The 19002-nt window shown below is 39.4% G+C and overlaps 1 protein-coding gene across 2 annotated transcripts in view; it reads right to left on the minus strand.

Moving 5' to 3' along the window:
- MAN2A1 (mannosidase alpha class 2A member 1) overlaps window positions 1-19002 on the minus strand; it is a 127779-nt gene that overhangs the window by 90423 nt on the left and 18354 nt on the right. For both annotated transcript variants that reach the window (XM_040578908.1, XM_040578909.1), the window contains exons 3-4: window positions 13036-13180; window positions 1210-1381 (exon numbers count right to left, since the gene is read on the minus strand). In XM_040578908.1, coding sequence (XP_040434842.1) covers window positions 1210-1381; window positions 13036-13180 — 317 coding nt within the window. The remainder of the gene's footprint in view (window positions 1-1209; window positions 1382-13035; window positions 13181-19002) is intronic.

Below are 19002 nucleotides of genomic sequence, written 5' to 3' on the forward strand. Positions count from 1 at the left end.
TTCAGACCATTAAAATGCCTACTTAAAACAGATCACTGGGTGATCCAGTCTTTCAAAGTTGTGAGTGAACATAATAATCATGCTTCCAGCATCAAGTGGTCCCTACAGCTGAGTAATGTGATTTCAGGACTTATACAGTACATTAACATATAAATGTTTAATGAATTTAAGAAACACAGTAAACTTCCCAAAACTTAAGTCACATTATAGATAATACCTGTAAGAGTAATGAAAAACATACAGCAAAAATAATCTCCAGTGCAGCTTCTAGAAGTCTTATAGTGGTTTAACCAATACCCGATTCCTCTGAAGAAAATACAGGGTTTCCTAGTGACTACCATTTATTGTGTTCCAAGGAACCTTTCTGATCTAATAAAACAGCTGTGCTGTAATACTCATGCACTGCACACAAATTTTTAGATCATTTTCTATATCATTACCAAGATGCATTACCTAACCTTTGCAGCTGTGAGGCTCTCATAGCCTTAATGCATACTGCAACCCATGCATCTTGAAGGTGGGCATGAGGAGGGCATCACAGAGATGAGCTAAGGACTCTTGGATCCTGCCTTAAAGCAAATAAAGAAACCAAAACAAAATAAAACACTCCAGACTAGATCCTTCCTTCAAGTTTATCCAAGCAGTATGCTTTCTTGTCTCAAGGCAAACCTTTTACTTCTGTATTACATTAACTTGTGATTTCAAAAAGAACCAAGAGCAGCAAGGGAGTAGACTATGTACTGCTTCACTATTTAAGTAGCTGCATGTTTACAAAAAATTACCATATATAACGACAACAAAAAAAAATCTCATTTCATAATTGTGTCAAAACTAAAGAAATTACCATATATGAGTAGCTGATATGAAAGATTATTTGTATTCCATTGCCAATACTTCTTTGTGACTTCAAATAAAAGTTTAAAATAACAACTCCATTACAATTTGAATGACATCTTCCTGGTTGTACATGGAAACTTTTAGTCAAATTTTTCAGCAAGTCAGTAATTTGGCTTCACTTCTCTACATGGATCGTTACTTTGTAACTGGGAAAAAAAAAAAATGAACCAAGCCAAAGAAATGGTAACTTGAGTATCTGATTATTCTTGCAAATCTGCATCACAAGTGCAATCTCAAGTTTACAGTACAATCAAATACACAAAGTTTCAGCTTATGCCACATGGAAAATTAGAAGTAATTCAGCGTTCAAACCTTTTAACAGCATCCTTTTTTTGGCTATCTATTCCATCCCACCATTTTGAAAAGTAAGAAATCTCAGACCACATAAATTTCCTTCGGTTGTCTTCTTGCAGTTTTATAACCATATTATTTAAGATATGCTGTGTCTGATCTCTGAAGTAATCATCAAAAGTCTTCAGCCAACCTAAGAAAAAGAAAGTATGAAATTTAAGTTGCTTTCAACAGTCATACAGACCTGCTGCCTTCCCACTCCACACAAAAAGTTAAGTGAAGCATTTTCTTAAAAAGATGAACTTTGCATGCTGTGGACAGTTTGAAGTGCTAAGCTCTCCATGAATTTCTTTTTATAAAATTTAGATGTTTTATTTCTTAAACGTGTTCATATATGGACTACTAGGCTTTCTACTTTGATCAACCAAACACACAGATTTAAAACACTGAAGATTTTTGTAATCTTTTTTAATTTAGGCACAAAGTAGTTGAAAAGGAAGTTGTGCATATCCGCAAATTGATCTTCCTTGATAACTTCCATTAGGTTTCCTCATCTCTCACATTAGGAGGACTGCAGAATCTTGTAACAGATCATCTTCCCAGCCCAAGCCCTATTCCCAACACGCATACAGCCAACATCCCTAATCCTGCCCTCAATGTCTTACCTCCTCTTTTAAGTCACAAAGCAGCCCACCACCCTCCTTAATGTAAAAAAACTGAATGAAAAATCCTTACTAGCGGCGTATTACACCTGTACCCTGAGCAGACAATTAACAGCCACTAATGGTATCTCACTGACCTTGAGGGCAGAGAAATAAAATTGGGGCAAATGAAGCAGCAGTTAGCCCTGCAGCTGATGTTCAGCATCAGATATGAACAAGGGGTTTGTTAGCAAAGAATGAGATCATTTTTTTGTAGCTGCATCCCTCATTAGAAAAGATACCAGTGAGACACAGAGTAAAGGAAAAGCCAACTTCAGCCACATATACAGCTCTCACAGCACAGAGCTTTCCATGAAATTCTTTAACCTCTTCCTAAAACCTTACAGGAGGAAGTTCATGCATCTTCCTTCCCAGAACCTGTAAGGGATATGTTCTTCCCGTAACTGTAAGAAAGAAGCAGACAGGGCTGCCTACTTAATACACAAGTGGGATATTCCTACTCTTCGTACCAGCTCTTGTCATGTATGAGCATTTTCACTCAAGTGCTTCCAAAAGGGACTCAGCAGCTGGGTGTAAGTAAGTATCATATACAACAGAGTAACTACTGAAGAACGCGAGTGATGTTATAAATTGGTCCTACAGCATGCATCCACATTTTGAGATTTTGTGAAAGCTTCCAAAAAATGTGAGGACTGTACTCCAAACAAATACGATACTTGGGATTCCCTTCTGAGAGGTACTGCTACTCCAGCACAATGCCACTCTGTTTATAAGAAGATACAGGATTAGGCTGTTCAGGAATGAGATAATACTGTTTCAAGGTAATTATATATATTACATATACATTATATATATATATATATTCACAGAATTATATATAAATTAAACATAAAATATATATATATTATATACATATATATACATATATACAGAATTATATATAAATGCATTATTAAAAACAAATCATTTTTTAGTCTAATAAAAGAAAACCATTTTATTATTGAATAGAGTCTCAGTATTGATTCAGAAAGGATATATTATACTCCAAGGATAAAAAATAAATTGCATTCATCTTAGCTAGAAATGCAGAGCTAATGTAATTTGACAATACGCACATTCTTTTCCAGTTCACATCAAACTGTTAATTATAAGTCAAATAAAGAATCTTGTAATTAGGAATAATCACTAGACACTTGCACACTTATTTGCACTACTTTCAGATTGCGCTCTCACTTTGTAAAGGTCAAATTTTAATAAAGTATTCAGAAACAAAAACACCACAAATTTCCAAAACTGTCCCTTTTTTACTTTGCAAATGGGTAAATAAAACTATAACACTCCAGGGGAAAAGTGCTAGCTCAATATTAACAGTAGTTGAGCATCTAAAAGAATCATCACATCTGATCTAAGTTTCTGCGCAGATAGAACACTAGGGTGTAATCTGATCTGTCTTAAAGGGGAAAAATACATTTTGTCAAGACAACATGAGGACTTAAAATCTAAACTGAAAACATACTTTCTTTAGAGACATGGAAATAGCTCAATACAAAAAAGTTGTGAGTAAATTATTATGACACAATAGTTTCATGAAGACTGAAACCAGAAAGGCAACAAATAAGCTGAATTTATTTTCCTTTTGTACTGTTTTTAATCAAAATTTGTTGTGATCTCTGCCTATTTCCTTAACTATCTGATTGCATTTTTTTTTTCTAATGGAAGCTTTTATTTGAAGAATTGAGATCATATAACGAATTTGCAACAAATCAAAGAAATATCTTACTGACATTTACATGAAAAGATCCACATGTAGCAGACTACAAATTTATAGCTTTTTACAAGGAATTTCTTCTGCAAGAGACAATAGCATGCTAGCACGCAACTAACAGGATTAACTAAAACCATCCTCTGTTTCTCCTATACAGAAATATAAACCATTTTACCATATTTTTATATTGCAATAAAAGCAAACTTACACTGAATTAGTATCCTTAATAAACCAACCTAAATAAAGAAGCACAGAGCTAAATGACAAAGCAGCTGTCATGACAATAGATTGTGATGTAGGAAGAGCAGGGTTAGATTAGAGATTGTTTTAATATATTCATTTATTAAGCTACAGAGGAAGGGTATAACATAGTTAATAAACTGAACTTAACACACTTCTGAAAGTTCTAGGAAAAAAATTTCAAGTATTCACAGAATTAGTTGCAAGCCAAAAGAAAGTCCTATGAAATTTAATTACCGTGTGTTGGGCATCTTGCACTTAAATTCATTTATTTCTGAATAGAGTATTTTCAGTTGGAAGGGTCCTAAAACAATCACCTAGTCCAAATGCCTGACCAGAGCTGACCAAAAGTTACATCATGTTACTCGGGGCATTGTCCAAACGCCTCTCAAACACTGACAGGCATGGGGGGCATCCACCACCTCTCCAGGAAGCCTCTTCCAGTGCTTGACCACCCTCTTTTCCTCATGTCCAGCCTGAACCTCCCCTGGCGCAGCTTTGAGCCCTTCCCAGGTGACCCGTCACTGGTCCCCGGGGGAAGAGCTCGGCACCTCCCACTCCCCTTCCCCTCCCAGGCAGCTGCAGAGAGCAACGGGGTGGCCCCTCAGCCTCCTGGTCTCCAAACCAGACCAACCCAAAGCCCTCAGCTGCTCCTCACAGGACATGCCTTCCAGCCCTCCCACCAGCGACGTCTCCCCTCTCTGGGCACATTCAAGGACCCCCACGTCCTTCTTACATGGTGGGGCCCAGCCCTGCACACAGTGCTCCAGGTGAGGCCGCAGCAGCGCCGGACACAGCGGGATAATCCCCTCTCCTGCCCGGCTGGCCGTGCTGTGCTGGGGGCACCCCAGGGTGCGGGCTGCCCTCCTGGCTGCCAGGGCTCGCTGCTGACCCACGCTGAGCCTGCTGCCCACCAGCACCGCCAGCGCCCTCCCTGCAGGGATGCTCTCCAGGCACCCCTCTCCCAATTCATACTCGTGCCGGTGTTACTCCATCCCAAGTGAAGAATCCGGCATTTCCCATCAGTAAATTTCATACCACTGATAGCTCTTAACCCCACAACTTACAAAAACTGTCCAATATTGCATGGATCCATAAAGATTAAAAAAACATATCAGAAGTTGAACAGAACAATGAATACGTTAATTTGAAGTTGCTAGTTATGTCTGTTACTAAAGACCACCACATGAATTATTTCACTTCTCAGTTCCCAATATCACTTAAGAATCTAGTACAACTCAAGTTCATTCTTGTGCATATCCAGAAACTTAGAATTCATTCCCATGTTGAAAGAAAAGGTTTACCAGTGTATTTGGATCAGGAAACTTTCAATACAAGTACAGTTTAGACATACAAAAAGTGCAATAGCTTAAAAACTGCAATTAATAAAACTAAATATGCCAATATAAGCAAAATAAAACTTGTTGGTTTAAAATTACATAAGGATCTTTGTCAATATAAAAATGTAAGAGAAAAAATAATACTGTCTAATGTCAGTATGCTAGTCTCGACTTTGTAAGTATTCAGGACTTTACCTTACTACTTTCATTTTCTGCCAGCACAGGAGAAAGCAATAGAGGGTACACACTGTTAGGCTGCTTGCCTTTTGATTGCATTTCACTTGTCCTCAGAAGTGTGGAAACTTGATCCCCCCCATCCACAGAGATTTATTATCATCAATCAGTTGTCCGTTTTTTCGCTTTTTTAATGTAAATTTTCTCACATCAACAGCAGAATCCAAAATCATGTCCAAATGTCAATGCAATCCATTGCTATGCTACACTATTCCTGTCTACACCTTCCACTCCAACTTCCTTCTTGAAGTTCTACCAGCTCTTTGCACTACAGAAAGTTGTTCTTGTGTCTTAGCACAGTTAAGAGATACAGGCAAAGTTTCAGGACAAAATCATAACAGAAGCTGACAAGTTAGCATTATTCAAAAAGAAAGCTTTGATTATGACAACAATCACAAATCAAGTTTGAAAACAAAATCATTATAACCAAGAGTGTTTGAGCACTGCTTACATGTATCAGCAAGGCTGCTGGGTGGTTTTTTTTACATTTGTATTTCTTTTGTCTTTTGGTTTAAAACTAACTGTACAAATTAAACAAAAAAGGTATTTCAATTGCTTACTACCATGAGTTACCCTCCAACATTCAAAAGGAAACATATCCTTAAAAAAAATTTCTAGTTTCTCATTAAATCTGTCTTACTGAAGAAGCAGATCTAGTGTATGTTTGGAATACGACCCATTTTTAGATTAACGCATTTTTGAGGGCAGTTTGCATCTCTCGTTTACTTTACAGTAGATCATAATAAATTTCACTGAGTCTGAAAATCACACATCACTGCTGCTTCTTGCAACCTAAGAAACTTGAGAAATTTATTAATTTTATGGCAGAATTAAATAAAACCATAAATTTCAGCTAGCATTATGCAGCTTTCCAGAAAATAAAAGCAAACTCTTTGCAACAATATTAGTGGAACTTCAGTTCTTGGATTTTTAAAATGCACATTAGTAAAAAACTTTTCTGGGTTTTTTTTTTACAGTTATGCTTAATTCTCAACTAACTAGTTCCTGGAAGAAGACACTATTAAGTGTCATAAACTTAAAGAGGATGTCTTAATTACATGCATACCCGACATAACATGTGAAGCTACTGCAATACTAAAATTTTTTCTCAAAAATAATTAAAAACAATTAATGGACATGTAGCTGTGAGTTCTTGTTAGTGCTCTGAAGAACTTAAGCATGGTATATGTGTTTAACTGATCATACGTAGGCACACAATAATGACAATAATTCAAATACTAGAAGTAAATCCAAAAGCTAAGTTTCAGCTTACATTTTAGTAAGTATGATTACACATGGAGTTTAGCATTAGCTCTTTTGTAGATTCAGCAATAAAAAAAAAACCCTTAAGATACAGGCTATACATACCCATCTTTTAATTTAGAAATCTTGCATCATTATTCTATGATGTCAGAACAAAAGAGAGCAAATATGCAAGTTAATATTTTTTTTACGGATGTTTCTGACACAAAACTTCAGTGTTGTTTTACCAAAATGAAGTATCTTTTCAATGAAGATGAACGGGGTCATTGGCCAAGACTGAAAGAACACTTGAGAAACATGGTATCTCTTAGGTTAGGCTACCTCAAAATGAAAACTAAAAGCAGTCTAAGATGGGTTCCATTTTTCTATTTGGCACAGTACAAGCCAGGGTAAAGAAAGCCACCTGGCACATCCCTGTGTTAAAGCATTCATTGTAATTCAGAAGATAAAAAGAAATTGTTCCCCCAAAATACTCCCTGAAATAAAGTAATTAAGGTGGAAGCAGAGACACCAGTATTAAAAAGGTACGACACCATATTTACTTTTCCAATGGCATACTTCAACTTCTAAAAGATCTCTGCTTAATGGACCATAACAATCATTCTGTATTTATCATCTTTGATTTCATAACCATAGCCAAAAACTATCAATTTTCCATGGAACTGCCCTGAATTTTCTTTTGCTTGTTTGTTTGGGGTTTTTTTCCCCAAAAAAACCTCTCACTCCAAGTCTCCTACCACCTCATATACAACCACAGAAATACTGAGAAGTGAGCCAGGAATACCACTTAAGATTCCTGTAATTCAGCATGTCAAGAAGATCTTGTGAGCTGCCCAGTTTCCCATTCTATTCCTAGATCTCATTTTCCTCTACAACAGAAAAATCAGGTGTCCACCACTGAATGTATATTTTATACTCTTTACAGCCTTCACAGGTTGGTTGGTTGTTTTTGGGGGGTTTTTTTGTTTGTTTGTTTATTTTAGAAAATACTATACACTGTTGCTGTTTACAAAAGGAAAACAAGTTCTAGACAAGCAGTGGTGACTGATTTTTTTTTTCTATCTTCCTATTAAAACATAGCATGAATATATCAATTAGTGAACTTTCAATTTACAGTCTAAAACTTTCAGTTTTCAGATGTCATTCAACTAGCATTTTTATTTTCCTGCTTCAGCTTTATACTAACATGTTCTTATGTTTTTGTGGGTCAGACAACAATCTAAATAATCTGTGTTCCAAACGTGCCAGGAAAACTAAGAAGTCACCTGAAAACCATATCTAGACCCCATCAACAGAAAACAAACCTGAAATTCCACAGTGTACTACTAACAACATCAAACTTTTATGCTTAAGTTTTCTTTTATCTTAATACTACAGTTAACTGCATAGAGCTATAGAGATTTCCTCCTGAGAAATGGAGACTTCCTTAAATAATAAGAAGGGGTTAATGTGAGTACTAGTATGGTAAAGTTACCAATGTCATAGATAATCAACTTAGTGATAAAAAGCAGTATTTAGACCTGACATATATGCACATACACTTCTATATACATTTTTGCTTAGATAGATATTGGAGATGGGTGGGTAGAGGGGGGGAGGAAGAATCTGTTTAATCTCCTCCAATTCCACTAAAATGCTGTTTGTACTAGATCTGTTAACAACCACATTCAGCAATAAAATACTGTGATCTGATACACACATATATTACAAAGCTCACACACATCTCAATTCTTAAATAATTTAATGAAAAGACATTACCAAAATCGTCACTGCTAACAGAACAATAAATGCTAGAGGTGTCTTTCGACCCCTCTGGTTATCTGAACATCATCTTTCAAGTCCAGTTGTGCTGTTGACAATATCACTGTCCCTGAGCAGGGTTCTCTCCTCTGGAGTTCAGCTCCTAATCCACTTCAGGCAGTCACATGAAACTACTGTTGAAGCACCCGCTGGGCTTTGCCAGCACAGCAGGTTATACGATCGCTCGTTAATCTGCTCCAGAAAGAAATGCCACCCATCTGCAATAGCTATAACCTCACAGAACTCAGCTATTTGTAAATTGAACATCTCTCCATGGCTTGAGATTAATCCGCACTGGTGAGCATCCCACGCTCACCCCCCCCCCCACACACCGATCAGACATGCTGCCAAGGTGCTCAAATCTTCACCAACTACCAGAAACTACAAAACAATCATGCCTGCCACTGATCAAAAGTGTGAAAAGGACTCATTCTCATACCTAATTTCCCAATAATGGGCAAATATATTAGCTACTGAAAGGAGAAGCATAGAGACCCCAAGTTTGTAGGTCCTGACTGAATTCACATGGAAGCAGTTAACTCTGATTTAGCAGAATTTAGCAACAGAAATTGTTTCAGATCATCAGCACAAAACAGAACTCGGAACTTAAGACCGCCCCACTCCCTACGGATTCTCTTTCAAGGCAGTTCCTTGCCTTTGAGATAGATTCTCGCTAGTGTAACAGCCTATGTGAAAAGTTAAAGTAGCCTCAGATGAGAAAACTTAACACATAATGAGAATTAAAAGCTTCTGCACCTTATATAGTTACATCTTTACTGACCCTATTACTTGTAAATATTGTTCATGTATATTGTTACACTATAGCTTCATTATGCCTTAAGTTTTTTTGCCAGAAGGCATTTCCTTTGGATCATGCCTTTTAATCCTCTGTGGGAAAGCAATAATGTAACCACTAGCTATACAAGAGTTTTCAGATCTCTGTTAATTTTCCTTCTTTCAAGTGCTTAATAATACAGTCTCATACCGCAGACAATTCCACAGAAATGTCCTTACCAAAAGCACTACCAAGTAAGGAAATTTCTACGATAACAGTCTTTGTAAAAGCAAACAATAACCAGTCTCTCAATCATTTTTGGTGATTGAACCATTTACATTTACTTTTTTTTTTTTTTTTTTTTTTTTTTTTGCAATTACAAGGATTCTATCTCAGTTTAATTCTCTTTGACATCAACTGAGGATTCTGAACAAGCTGGGAGATAATCGAGTGTATGCATGAGGAGAGGCAGATTTCCTGATTTTAGTTGCTGATAGTGGAAGGACCAATACAATTTTATGGTAAAGACATGAAGAACTTAGGTATTAAGAAGGAAGACTTTAGGAACCAAAACTGATCACCAGTAAGAAAGTCAGCTATCAAAAGTGAATGACAACAGCCATGACTTCAGGCAAGTCCTTGCGAATAACCTATGCAGGGAAAAAGTTGCAAGAGAAAGATGAGGGCTCTCACAACTGCACCGAATTCTTCAAACCTTATTATTGAAGTGGCAGCCATAAAGAGAACTTCTTTCAGAGATCTGGAAGAACAAGTACCTTACTATATATTTAATGAGTGACTCCCTCCAAGATAGATATCTAAGTGCTCCTAAAAATTTACCTCTGAAGCCAAGTTCATTATGGCCCACACCTCTGTATTTGGAAGAAGGCCACAGTAGTGCTGGAGTGATCAAAATAGAATCAGATCAAACTTCATTAAATGGAGCTCTCAAGTGCACCAAGAGACATCGATCAGATGTAAAATTAAAGAACAAGACATTGTAAGCATATTTCCTCAGTAAGTAGAAAACTCCCACTGGGCAAGTACAGGAAAATCCATGACTGAGAACACAAACAGAAAAACGTGTTGGTGAGGCTACCACTGGTGGTAGAGCACTATCTATGCTTTAACTGTCCTAGAAGTTTAAGAATTCTGGTAACTCAGAAACTTTTTTTTGGAGAGGGAAGGAGGGTAGGGTTTTTTCAGGTTGTTTGGGGTTTGGTTGTTTGGTGGTTTTTTTTTTTTTTTTGGTGGTGTGGTTGTTTTTCATCTGGGGCTTCTGGTTTTTGTTTTATTTGTGGTTAGGGGGGCATTTGGGGCATGTTTATTTGATTATTTGGGGTTTTCTAGGGTGGGGTTTTTTGTGGTTTGTTTCACTGTTTGGTTGGCTTTTTTAAATACAGACCAAGAACCCAAACATGACAAAGGAATGCCATACATAAATAGGAACTCTGAATGTGGAGAACACCCTTGCTATCCTCTGACCTTCCAAAAGAAGGTATAATATTTCAAGTGTCATGGCAAACATATAGTGAAGCTGAAGGCATTCCTCACTGAGTGAGGTTAGTAACTTGCCATCTTAATTGGAAGGCTAGTAAGAGATGTGTCCATCTTCCCAACAGTTCCACTATTTTTGGGACCCTTCTCATAGGAGCAATACAGTGCTATTCAGTTTGCTAGCCCCAGAAGACATATATAAAAATGTGAAGGCTCTGCTGAAGCCTCCTCTAGCATAACCTGATATTAATAGCCTTTGCTATTGGCTAGCTGAGCCAACAGCATCCTCAAGACTGTATGCCTTGCTTGGTATACAGCGAGGGAGAATGTAATTAGTAGTGGCAGATGTTAGTATCTACCAAAATAACCCTGATGCTAAAAGAGGTCCAGTAACTTCAACACTCAAAATTCTTACAGTATTAGTGCTCAGTGGGCCCTTTTCGGTAAGCAGAACTGCTGCCACTGGATAAACCAATTTTATTTATTTTAATTTTAGATTAAGGCACCCAATACCAAAGCTTGTCAAACACAAAAGGTGTGGACTGTGAATATCTACCACAGCTGATGATAGGAGGCAAGGCAGGAATCTAGATGTGAAGAAGAAAGCAGAAGACTGCAAGTCAGAAAGCTAAAGGTTAGCTCCACAGAGTCCTTCCAGAATGGCAACAGAAACTGGGCAATTCTGCATGGCACGCTGGTGAGACAGGCCAGGCACCATGGAGGAAAACAGTCCAATATATTCTGTTTTGGAAGACAATAACAGAAGGAATGAAAATAAATGAAAAAAAAAATAGATAAAACCAAAATTACTAGAACCTGGCAGAGGTGATGGAAATCAGCATCAGAACACTAAGCCCCAAACAAACCTCATGCCTTGAATGGACACTGGTGAAGTTTTCTACAAAGCTCTTCCCAGCTTTCCTCCAGACATTCTCCTGCAGTTCCTAAGCTTCATGCCGCTGTTAAGCTACCTCAGGCTGCACAGTGCCAAAGGTCTTTGTTCAATCCAGCTAAAATCATCTGAGGACAGGTGTGACACTAGGCAATTGGCCTCTAGTAGGTTGCCAACCATCCTCCCCCAGTTAAGATATGATCCTAATAGCTTCAGGAGAAAGAAGGGAGAGAGGTAGACTCATACCCCTTTCTAGTAAGAACCAAGAGATCTAAAGTTCTGTACTATCCTTTAGGATGGTTTCAAATTCATTAAATGACTGTACAGTGTGGCTTCCTTCTAGGGATGCTTTCAGGAGAAAACTAGAAAGGAAATAAATGTACACAGCTTTAAAGACAGTTCTATCAAAAGGGCAGATTAAAATTTATAATGTGATTATTTTCTCTTAGTATTTTTACTATATCTAGACTTCGTAATTTTAGCTGTCATAACTGGACAATAGAGTGCCTCCAAATCCCAGAGTTAGTTTTCTTTGAAAATGCCAGATACATGCAAATAAAATTCACCTATGTTCAAACTACCGTATCTTACTTTGCTCAGATCCACAGTACCTTCAACCAACAAATTAAATTATTAGAGCAAAATACACAGCAGTAAAGTTTAAAATCACTGAAATTGTGGCTTTCCACAACAACAAGCAGCTTCACCAGCTTCTCATGGTCAGTGTACATGTACCAGGAGTATATTATAGCAGTATAATTCACTGCTTTTTGGTCTATTTTACTGTCATTTCAAAATAAAAATGATGCTTCTCCATTTTGTTACACAGTAACCATCCACTTGGGAGAAAGACGTTAAATTATGCAAGCATATCTAGGTTTCAGATCAAATCTAGACTTTGTATTATCCCACTCCAGGATGGGGGCAGTGTGCACAAAACCTTAAACTGCTACAGTCAAAAACCTCAGATTTGCCACTGTCGTGCCTTCCAAAAACCACATCTCTTTAATACAGGCTGAGGGTTAAATATCTATGACAGGCCAAAAAGTCAAAATAAGAACAGGCCATACTTAATGCAGCAATGAATGAACTGACTGGGTTATCAGCAGAATCAATACAGAAAATCCATATTACACTCCAATACTAACACTGGAGTTCTACTGCAGTTTATAAATAAGTACATGCAAAACTTTTATCATAACAGTTGTCACTTGAAGTCAATGGCACTTGAATTATACATTTGCTTAACTGCCTTCCTAGACTTAAATCTAACATATTAAGAGATACGCTTCAAAACCCCCAAATCTCAACAGAAATGGCAATATATTTCTTAATTCAAAAGCCTATAGATGCGCAAATTAATTCAGTTAAAATATTACCTGGGTCGTTATGCGAGTGAGGCACAACAAAAACTTGAAGCGGTTCACTGTCCCATTCATTTTCATTGTATGTAATATCAAATCCTTGTTTCCACACGCCACCATCTGGATTATCGAAAGGAAGAATATCATAGACATCCAACATCTGAAAAAGAGTAAAAGGAATATAAAACATGAATTCACAGAAACAGTTCTGCTATTAAAAACCAAAGCTGTTTTCATCAAAAATGGATCAGCTTGCTTATTACACAGGGAGAGATGCAGTGTCAAATGAATAGAAAACTGACAATAGGACCAAGTTTCAAGTCACTCTAGGACACCCAAGACACTGCTGGCAGGAATATGAGTACTTGGCAAGCTCTGTTCTGGGGAAACTGAAATTGGTTAGATAAACTGTAGGAATAAGAGCCTTAAATCTTACGATTTAAATTATGACAGTTCGCAATGGCACTGGGGCAGAAGTGTACAGAGAGGATTATGCAGAATAGCGCAACACACTAAATAGGGGAATGCAGATGATGAAAAGCACAAACTAAGCATGCAGTAAGAAGTGATGACAACATCAGAGAGACTGAAGAAAAAGTCAAACTCATAAAAGGGAACTGAAAGGAACTATCAACAGAAAACATTCAGAACTGTAGCCGACAGCTGTAACAAAGCTCCTTATGTATTTTCCATTGCCCAGTACACTAATTATACAAAGAAGGAAGTATTTCACTTGTCAATACAAATAAGATTACAGGTAAAAAAAGCAACTCTAGTTACTTTAACAGGTTCTCATGAAGTTCAGATACCACCAGACAGCTTCAAAAAGAATCTTTTAACATGAGTTTAGACCAAAATTACCATACCCAGATTTTTGATATTTTTTTTTTTAGTGCTCTGGTCTGCTTTCAGGAAAGGCAGCAAACTTTATGAACATAAACTATCACTGGACAAGCCTTTTGCTGGCACCACAGCTTAGAAAACAAACTAAACTTCAGTTTAGTTCTAACCCCATGTTAGATTGCAATTCTAACCTAATAAGCTTTCTTCAACAAACATTTCACTTCCACAAAAATAGCCTGCTGGAGTAATTTCCTACATGAACACCACAAGAGTTAAAATTTCCAGTGGTAAGCTGTTTTCTGCCCTGCTAGGAAACTTCAGAAAAATAGACATCTGAAACAAACACCTGACTAAAGAAGTTAAGGCCTTGTTTTGTGATGGGTTGACCTTGGCTGGCTACCAAACCCCCACCCAGCTGCTCTCTCACTCTCCATCCTCAACAGGACAGGGAAGAAGTAAGATCAGAAGCTCATGGGTCAAGACAAAAGACAGGGAGATCATTTACCAGTTACCATCACAGACAAAACAGACACAGCTTAAGGAACATAATATTAATTTATTGCCAATTAAAACAGAGTTGGACAGTGAGAAAGAAAGACAAAACTAAAACACCTCCTCCCCACCCCTCTTCTAGCCTAGTTCAACTTCACTCCTTCATTCCCTGCTCCTCTTATGTTCTCCTGCCCCAAGTGGTGCAGGTGTATAGATAGGGGTTGCAGTCAGTCTGTAATGGTTCCTCCTCACACTTCTTGCCTGCTCCAGCACTGAGACCCTTCCACAAGCAACAGACCTTCAAGAGCTGTTCCAGCATAACTGTTCCACAGGCTGCAGTCCTTCAGGGACCCCTCCAGTGTGAAGCCACAGCTACTTCAAAAATATCTACCTGCTCTGGCAGGAGGTCCTCCACAGGCTTCCAGGAAATACTTGCTCCAGTAGCTAAAGCACTTTCTCCCCTTCTTTCTTCAATGACCTTGGTGTTCACAGGGTTATTTCTCCCTTTTTTTCCCCTTTATACCTCACTGCCCTGTAGTGCTTCCCCCCTTTTTAAAAACATATTCTCCCCAAGGTGTCACGACCATTGCTGAAGGAGGGCCCAGCCATACCCTGTGGTGGGTCTGTTTTGGAGCTGGCTGGAACAGCTGTGTCTGGCACAGGGCACCACTGGCCTCTTCTCACAGACACCACCCCTGGAGCCCCCTGCTGCCAGCACCTGGGCTATGTGCACCCAGTACATTCCACCCTCACCTCTGTGAAATTTATATGTAAGAACAGTCAACAAAATACATATTCATCACACACTCTTCACAAACTTCACTTACATCTACAAAAAAAAAACCCACCACATCAAAATCAAAATGACGTAACACTGAAAAAGTGGAAATTTCAGACACACAATAAATCTCCACCCCTTCTTCCTTCACCTCATTACAAGAGAAGAATCCCCACAGTTATTTTGCTCTGGCAATGTCCAATCCAAGTTTTGGCCATTACCACTGCCAATTACTGTCCTTATCTCTCATTTCCCAGGCCGGGTGCCAAAAAGGACTGCAGTTGGCTGAACTTGGCTGGGCTAGCATCTGGCAACCAGCCAAGGTCCAACCCACCACAGACCCTTAGCTTAAGATACAAAGAGAAGTAAGTAATGTTAGATGGGAATACAAGCCACTGCAATCCTAGAAGCAGCAGAGCCTACAGTGTCCATGCTGTAGATGCCTATGGCCTGTACGAGTATCTTGTCACGTCACTGCTCCACTATGATTGCTTCTAGATTTGAACAATTTTGTTTAATGGAAAATACAGGTGGAATATTTACAGGTATATGCATTCTGTAATGCCAGCTTGAAGGGACAAAATATGTTTTACATTTAAATTAGCCTAATACGTATTTTCTTGCTTTTTGAACATATGATTTTGAGGAACCATAATTTTTCTGTGAAATGCAACCTTCTGAAGAAAATTAAATGCATACTCTGTAATTTTGCCTGTTAGCAAGTGATTTTAGGACTGCTAAACTCTTTTGATATTTCCACCATGAAAACGTATTTGTTTAAAAGCAACAATTCATGAAATTGTCCACATTCCTGTGAGTTTTTCTCATAGATGGAGCCTGAATTTCACAAGCAACTTCCAGCAGTCTGCAATTTTTACAGTCCATAACATACATAATTTCTTCGTTAATGTCTATTACCTTACAGTTATCTCAAACCATGCTCCCATGATTATGCAATTCAGGAACTAGATCTTGGAACCTTAATCAACAGTTTGTCTGAAACATCTGGCTCAAGGACCTGACTCACCATTGAGAGAGGTTTGCTGTCTGCCAGGGACCCAGATCTGGGATGATTTAGAAGAACCGACAAAGGTTTTCCAACTTGCTGACTACCACCCCTCATTGTTCTTCCATGTGGGTACCAATGATACTGCTAGGGGCAGCCTAAACTGCATCAAAAGCGACTACAGAGCTCTGGAGGGTAGTAATCAAGGTCATGGAGGCCCAGGTGGTATCCCCTTTAGTCCCACCAGTGAGGGGTAGGGGTGTGAGAGGAGAACACCGATAGTACAGGTCTCAGAGCTGGCGCTGGCAACAGGTTTTGGGGTTCTATGACCACGGGACCCTGTTTGCTGACCAGTGCCTGCTTAGGAGAGACAAGATCTAACTCACGAAGTTGGGCAAAGGCATCTTTGCCAGGAGGATGGCTGACCTGTTATGGAGAGCTTTTAGGTAGGAATAAAGTGGGAGGAAGAGTGTGTTACCAGCAGCCCTGTGAAGGAGTGATGGGCAGGAGTGATGCGACATGAAAGCATAAAATAGTAAATTTTTTTTTTTAAATCAACAAAACAGGACTTAAGCAGGGTCACGCAGCATCTGCACGTAAGCAAGGAAGTGCCTACAAGGCACAATTACCCTTCCTGGGAAATCAACATGCCTGGAAGCCTCTCTAAAGTACACTAATGCACACACTATGGGAAATAAACATGATGTGTTAGAAGATCTATGTGCAGCTGCAAGCCTTTGATCTTGTCGGGATCATGCAGACATAGTGGAATGATGCTAACAACTGTAAAGCTGCAATGGAGTGATACAAAATCTTGAGGAAAGACGGGCCAGGAAGACAAGGATGAAAATCTGGCCTTTACTTGAGAGAGCAGCTGGTGTGCATGGAGCTCAGCCTGCAGATTTGAAGCAGGAAAGGGATAAAACAAAGCTCGGTAGAGATAACCCCGGGGGTAGCACACGAGTGTTTGAGGCATGGTGTGCCAGCACAGTCCTCCTCAGTCTGCCCTCTCAGCAGAGGCAGGGGATGTAGATCCATGAGGCAGCAGATACAAGGGTTATTGATGTGTTAGAAATTACAGAAGCACTTGAGAATGGTCATGTAGGAATTAGGCTTCTCCCCAAAAAAGGTGGTGTGATCAACAGCCTAACTGAAGTGTATCCACACCAATGCATGCAGCATGGGCAACAAACAGGAGAAACTAGAAGCCACTGCACAGCAGAAGATCTGTGACATAGTTACCATCACAGAAACATGGTGGGATGACCTGCATGACTGGAGTGCTGCAAGGGATGGCTATAAACTCTTCAGAAGGGATAGACAAGGAAGGAGAGGCAGTGGGGTAGCTCTGTATGTCAGGGAGTGTTTCGACTGCCAGGAGCTGAATGATGGAGGCAATAGGGTTTATGGGTAAGAATTCAGGGGAAGGCCAACAAGGCACATATCATGGTAGGAGTCTGTTATAAGACCACTCAACCAGGATGAAGAGGCAGACGAAATATTCTATAAGCAGTTAGGAGAAGTCTCACAATCACTAGCCCTTGTTCTTGTGGGAGACTTCAACTTACTGGATGCCTGCTGGAAATACAACACAGCAGAGAGGAAAGTCTAGAGCGTTCCTGGACTGTGTGGAAGGTCCTGATGTAGCTAGTGAGTCAACTAGGGCAGGTGACCCACTGGACCTGTTGTTTGCAAACAGAGGACTTGTGGGTGACGTGATGGCTGAAGGACAAATTGAGCATAGCAAACACAAAATGAATTTTTGATTCTCACAGAAGTAAGGAGGGGTCTCAGCAGAACTGCTACCTTGGACTTCCAGAGGGGCAGACTTTGGCTTCTTTAGGAGCCTGGTTGACAGAGTCCCTTGGCAGACAGTATTGAAGGGTCAAGGGGCCCAGGAAGGCTGGATATTGCTCAAGAAGGAAATTTTAAAGGCACAGGAGCACGCCATCCCCATGTGCAGAAAGACAAGTCAGCAAGGAAGAAGACTGGCCTGGCTAAACAGATATCTTTGGCTGGAACTCAAAGAAAAAAGGGAGAGTTTATGACCTTTGGAAGAACAGGCAGGCAACTCAGGAGGACTGCAAAGATGTCATGCAGTTATGCACGAAGAAAATCAGAAGGGCCAAAGCCCAACTAGAACTTCATCTGGCTACTGCCATAAAAGACAACAAAAATGGTTTCTATAAAAACATTAGCAACAAAAAGAAGGCTAAGGAAAATCTCTATTCTTTACTGGATACTGGGGGAGACAGTGACAAAGGGTGAGCAAAAGGCTGAGGTACTTAATGCTTTCTTTGCCTCAGTCTTTAGCAAGACCAGTTTCCCTGGGAACCATGCCCCTAAGCTGGAAAACAGGGACAAGGAAGAGAATGAAGCCTATATAATCCAAGGGGGAAATGGTCAGCGACCTGCTATACCACTTACACACAAGACTAGGAGACTGGATGGGATCAACTCAATAGTACCGAGGGAGCTAGTGGATGCACTTGCCAAGCCACTGCCAACCATTTATGAGCAGTCCTGGCTAACCAGAGAGGTCCCAGTTGCCCGGAGGTTAACAAATTGATGCCCATCTACAAGAAGGACAGGAAGGAGGAACTGGGAAACTACAGGCCTGCCAGCCTGACTTCACTGCTGGAGAAAGTTATGCAGCAGATCATCTCAAGTGCTACCATGTGGCATGTAAAGGACAACCATGTGATCAGGACCAGCCAGTATGGGTTTATGAAAGGCAGGTCCTGCTTGACTAACCTGATCTTCCCTTATGACAAAGTGACTCATTTACAGGATGAGGGAAAGGCTATGGATGTTGTCTACCTAAACCTTAGCAAAGCCTTCTGACACTGCACTTCCCACAGCA

Source organism: Falco naumanni, chromosome Z, assembly GCF_017639655.2.
Source record: "Falco naumanni isolate bFalNau1 chromosome Z, bFalNau1.pat, whole genome shotgun sequence".
Taxonomy (NCBI): Eukaryota; Metazoa; Chordata; class Aves; order Falconiformes; family Falconidae; genus Falco; species Falco naumanni.